The sequence below is a fragment of the Vicia villosa genome, linkage group LG2 (assembly GCF_029867415.1).
Source record: "Vicia villosa cultivar HV-30 ecotype Madison, WI linkage group LG2, Vvil1.0, whole genome shotgun sequence".
Classification (NCBI taxonomy): Eukaryota; Viridiplantae; Streptophyta; class Magnoliopsida; order Fabales; family Fabaceae; genus Vicia; species Vicia villosa.
The window spans coordinates 207,281,205-207,287,109 of record NC_081181.1 but is presented as its reverse complement, the minus strand read 5'-3'; the positions used below and the strand labels follow the sequence as shown (position 1 = coordinate 207,287,109).

The following is a 5,905-nucleotide window of genomic DNA, read 5'->3' as shown; positions in this document are numbered from 1 at the left end:
AAGTGCAAGAAAAAAACAAATGCTGGCCCCAAAGTAAAATAACATATGCAGCTCAATGGAGGTGTTGATAAGTGCTGTAGGATGTGTGAACAAAGGAATTCGCTGGGCTTAATGGAGGCCCAAAAGATAAAAACAAGCAGTCCAAGGGGAGGGTGCGATCTGCTAATAAGGGTGTGAACAACGAATTCGCATGGGTTTAAGGCCTTTGGCCCAACGAAACCCTAGACCAGACAAACAAAGTCTGCCTCACTCTATAAAATACTCTCCTCCGCCTCTCTACTCGTTTCCACGATTTCCACCTTCTTCCCTTATGCTTACAATAACAAGTTAACAACAACAAATCAAAATCACAACTTATACTCTCAAACAAATCGTAAACATCTTCAAATATATGGCAAACCGCATCAATTCTGTTCTGTTCATCTTTGCAATTATGTGCATTGTTTCATTAATGGTTACAGTTGGAGGGGATTCTTGTTTTTCAACAGTAGCATGTCCACATAATTCTCATGATTGTGCCAGTTTATGTTTGAAGAATGAGTATGGAGGAGGCTCATGTGTATCAAACTCACGACTTTGTTGTTGTTATGGTTAAAGAATTTTATTTTAATTGTGTTAGTTTTTCTAAATGTTTGTACAAGTATATTTTCAGACATTTTCTTATGTTCTTAGTAGAAATAAAATTAGTATAATTTGGTAATATGCTTGATTAGTTATATTTTACTATTGTTGTGATGGCGATTGTATTTATAGTACGAAATAAAATTTTCGAATTGAAAAAAAAAATGTTAAGAGTCTCACATCAGGTCTCAAGTCCAAGTTAGACCCAACCAGATTTCTTACCAAATCAATAGAATTCATTGCTAAATTATAACAAACAATACTCAGAGATGATGGAAGAAAGTATCGACAGAGAGGATGTTGGAATTCGCAGATTCTGGTGGATGTTGAGATGTGTGAATCGAACGTCGCGCCGGTTATTGAGGTTGTTGAAACGGATGCAACGTTGTTGCGTTTTGAATCCGTTACGTCGTTGTTGAAATCGATGCGGTTCTGCAATTGTTGCCGTGACGATTCACTGTGTAATTCTGGGGCGGTGAGTTGAAGATGATGTAAGGATGAGGATAATGCGTGTCTATCTGAAACGGTGGAAGGTTTCGTCGGAATTGCGGATAATTTGAACTGTAATTTGGATCTTTAAGAACTTGAGCTTAATGGATCTCTGTTTATTTCTGGATAAAAATAAAATATTACATGATATTAATATTAATTTATTTTATATCTAATTTTACTTATGCTTTAAAATAAAATAAAAACATTACTTTTTAACTCAAGTGAAGATTTAAATTGAAACATAAAAAATAAAATGCAGAAAAAAATAATTAGTTTCAGATTAGATTGGACGTAAATAACATATAATTGTATATCTTGACTTGAACACATAGAACAAAAACGATAGTATAATTCGAATCCGTGATTGTGCTAAAATATAAATAATTTTAAATAAAATATTATATTTTAAAATAGGGTGGCTTCTATAATGAACCATCAATTAAATAGTTCACCCATGGGGAACTCTTTTACAACCTTTAGATTGATTATAGTAATTATCAAAGGCTTAGGAAGAGTTAAATATAAGAACACATGTATCTTTTTCATATAATTTCTTACTCCCATCTTCTTTCTCCCCCATTTCTTTGTTTTTGGCGTGGTGTCTGATTCATTCAAAAATTGAGTTCTATCATTCACGGCACTATAAAATTCATTTGATTAACATAAAAGTAAATCTCAGTTGTCCCTTAAACATCTCAGTTGATCTCAGTTGTCCCATAAAAATAAAATCCATTCAACTTTTCGTCCTTATAATTTCAATTGGAAGTAATTATGTGACAGTAATTTTGCATATTTGAAGAATTTGTTTTAATTTCTCGTGGAACTATCATCATTCACAAGTTATATGATTTATGTTGAATTTCCAGAGGTTAATTTTAAGTTATAATAGAAATTGGATAAATACCAATCGTTAGTTAGTTTAATGGTGATTGGCGCTAGACTTGGGAGGGAGTGAGCTGGAACCACTTGATGTCAGAACTGACTCCCGAACCGGACTAAACCGATGGTGATAAAGAAAAAAAAGAAATTGAATAAATGATTTCCTATCAATTTCAAATTAGATGCAGGTTTTTTCATCTTTGTTTCACCATTATAAGTTGCTTTTTGAAATTTTTAAGATATCAAAATTTTCTTATTCTTAAGATAGTGGGAGATAAATGAAAGAAATTTTGTTTCCATGATTGTATTAGAGAATTAAAGAGAGGAATGAAAATCACTTTTTCGAGGTTAAATCTAGGGCCCGTTTGTTTTAGCTTTTTGGAAAAATGATTTTTATAGTGTTATCAAATTTTATGCAAAAAAGTTTTACAAAGAAACTTTTTATAAAAACTTCAAATAAAAATTTTGTTTGAATAGTTATTCTTAAAATGTGATTTTAGGTATTTCATCTATTTATGGGGAAAAAATTTGGATATCAAAATTTCAAAAAATCACTTAATTTTGAAGCTATTTCAAATAGATTTTCATAAAAATCATTTTTGAAATACAACTTTTTGAAAAAATTATGATTTTGACTAAGTTTTGGTCTTCAATTATGTATGTTTATGGTATTGGATGTCAAATTAAGTGTTTCATTTTAGAAAAAACGAATATAAAAAAACTTGTAATATTTTAAAAAACGGTTTTAGAAAATCTATTTTCAAAAATACAAAGAAAAAATCTATTTTTTTAAAGCTGAAACAAACTGGCCCCTAATGTGGTAGTGTCTAGTAAAATTATGTGAGCATCCTTAATCGGGCGGCTCCTAAATAATATTCATAAAGATTCATGGGTGAAGGATAAAACTTAAGTACAATTTTTTAGGTGTGGTTTTTATTATTTTTCAATGAAAATATGAGAACAGTATAATTTTCTATTACACATATTTAAATTTATCATATTTTCACTCACAAAATGATATTTAAATATATTTGTCTTATTTTTATTAAAAAATAGTAAAAATCACACCAAAGAATTGTTTCTAAGTTTTGTCCTATTTATAAAACCCAAGATGTCAGTTGAAAATAAATCAAAGAAATTGAAAAATCCAAGATGTTAGTGTAAATAAACTAAAGAAATTTAAAACTCGAAATATTATTGAATAAATCAAAGAAATTTAAAATCCAAAAAAATAAATAAATCAAAAAATTTAATAAAACTCAATTGTAAGATTATATGACTTTTTTGAAATGGAGTGTGCAAATATATATATATATATATATATATATATATATATATATATATATATATATATATATATATATATATATATATATATATATATATATATATATATATATATATATATATATATATATATATATATATATATATTATTGAAGCGTGCTTTACTTGTATTGTGTTTTTGTCCAAGTTATTCCCTTTGTTTCTATTGTTTGTTTGTTTTTGAAATTCGCATACTAATAGTTTGCTTGAAAAGTTCTTGATAGGATAAATTTGTGCTGCTACAATACAATATTAGACTAAATATGATGGTTAGAATGTATGATCCATGGTTGAAAATAAAAGTGATTTGAACTGATTTTTTAAGCCATAATAATCACACCACAGTAACAAAGAAAAACATTAAAAACAAATTTTCACACAAAATAGGCTCACTAGAAATGGTTGAGTTGAGTGAGATTTCACTCCTTTTAGAAGAAGGTCATAAACACTGCAGCAAAACTCAACACTACTGAAATGAAGGCTTGTAAATTTCCTTTCACGGTCGATGAAGCTGATGCGTCCGCTGAATGTTGCGGTAGAGGAGAGTTAGGAGCTAAAAATTCAGTGGAAGGAATAACCGGAGACAACGTAGGAGTTTCCATTTGTGTTTCGAACATCGGACTTGGTGATTCAGGAGATTCTGCAGGTGGAGCAGTAGTAGGTTCTTCAGGTGCTGCAGAGGGAATGATGGAAACAATTAGAGAATCTGCTGCTGGAGGAGATGCTGCTGCTGCTGGAGGAGATGCTGTTGCTGGAGAGGCAGGAGAAATTTGAGTGGCAAGTGTGTCTATTTCAATCTTCATTCCTTGGCTGCAATGTCCTATTGTTCCACAAATGAAGTATCTTTTGCCTTGTGATGTGAGAGGGATGGTTGTGGCACCATCATTGAAAGATTGAATTGCATTTGTTTGCTGGCATGAGTCATAGTCTGATTTTGTAACTTCCACCACATTATGGTTTGGTGGATACTGGAAAACTGCATTATATTTGGATAAACAGCTTAATTAAGTGTATAAGCTCTTATTACAAGTAGATGTTTAAATATTGATGTAGTGGCTTACCGAGATTGTCTCCGACGGAAAATTGTTTGGAAGATGCCCATGTTTGAAGGTCTGAGCTTGTATCCCATCCACCATTTGGTCCTCCAACAATATGATTAGTAGCCATGGCCAATTTGATGAGGATAGCCACAAAAGATAGTCTTAGAATGATTTGAAAAACACCCATGTTTTCTAACTATGATGAATATGAAATGCTAAAGATGATCAAAGATAGTTAGATAGATAAGATTGATTTGAGAATTGACTTGTGTAAAGAGGTTTATATATATGTTGAGAAAAGCATAAAAGGGGTTTGGAATGAATAATGAAATTTGATGTGGTTTTGGTTTAAGTCTTGCAATGTTGGAGTTGGTATAGTTAAGCAAATAAGAAGGAATATTTAAGGTGAAATGGAAGCACTTTTTCTTGTTTGTTTTGACTCTTGTAACTGATTCTTTATCTTTACTTAATTTTATGGGCAAGAGAAAGGGTGAGAGGCATTTGGGTTGGTTGTGGGTGTAGATTTTTCAGGTGATAGTTGTTGGATTCACAACAACTCAAGTTTGGCTTTATCTATATTTTATAGTTCATATATTAAGGAATCTCTGTCTCTCCAATCAAATATTTTCGTAGCTATAAATTGAAATGAATTAACTAAATAATTATTAATAATTTTATTTAATTTTAGTCCCTTACAAAAACTCTAGAAGTCAGATTAGTCTCTGAGAAAAAAAAACTCTTATAAAATTTAACCGAGTCATTTTAGTCCCTCAACTAATATTTTTTTAAACAAATTTTTTTCTTACTTTTGAATCGTGACTGAATTGCTAGTAAAGACTCATTTTAGTCCCTCACAAAAAAAAGCGAATCCAAATTAGTCCATAAAAAGAGGTCTATATTTAATCCCTTACAAAATTTAATCAAGCCATTTTAGTCTCTCTTTTAGTATTTTTTCAAATAGATTTTTTCTTATTTTTAAACTGTGACTGAACTCCTATTTTACGACTTTTAATTTGAAATTATTTGTGAAGGGGTTGTAGATAAATATCATTAGACCCAAAAAAAAATCATTAATCAAAATGTGCCAGCTCAAGACAGGCGGCAATAAAAAGTTTTTAATTATTTATTGAATATTAGAGAGATGTGCAGGGCACAACTAATTCATGTATGCAACTAACTAACCCATGGTGCCAGAGTATTAAACTATTTTGGTGCTGTTGTATAGAAATTTAATATAGAAAAATATGGAAAGAAATCTGAAGATTACTAACATTTGATAGCAATTTATTTCATGCAAGTACTTAATGTTGGAATTCAACAGCGGAATTCCTCCATTGATGTAAAAAAATTGATGAAAATGAAGATGAAAGAAAATTATACAAAGACAGAGAGTAATCGAATATGTAACTAACTTTCTTAAATAAATAAAAAAAACACTTACAATGAAAACTGAAACTACTTCACTTTATATACATAAACCATAAATGTAAATGCCAACCCGATAAATCTTAAATACAAGTTAAATTCAAATGGACACTAAATGCAGT

The 5,905-nt window shown here is 30.2% G+C and overlaps 1 protein-coding gene across 1 annotated transcript; it reads right to left on the bottom strand.

The window, feature by feature from the left end:
- Window positions 1–3,532: 3,532 nt before the first annotated feature.
- LOC131648063 (uclacyanin 1-like) lies at window positions 3,533–4,760 on the bottom strand. The gene is made up of 2 exons (XM_058917856.1): window positions 4,380–4,760; window positions 3,533–4,294 (listed from the first exon to the last, which is right to left on the bottom strand). The coding sequence occupies exons 1-2, from the start codon at window positions 4,543–4,545 to the stop codon at window positions 3,747–3,749; spliced, it is 714 nt and encodes a 237-aa protein (XP_058773839.1). The 5' UTR covers window positions 4,546–4,760; the 3' UTR covers window positions 3,533–3,746.
- Between the last annotated feature and the right edge of the window lie 1,145 nt (window positions 4,761–5,905).

What these genes read in the sequence shown, in the direction of transcription:
- LOC131648063 (XM_058917856.1), bottom strand. Translation starts at nt 4,545, where the DNA reads ATGGGTGTTTTTCAAATCATTCTAAGACTATCTTTTGTGGCTATCCTC. An exon ending in TTCCGTCGGAGACAATCTCG is followed by an intron (nt 4,295 to 4,379) that starts GTAAGCCACTAC and finishes AATATAATGCAG; the next exon opens with TTTTCCAGTATCCACCAAAC.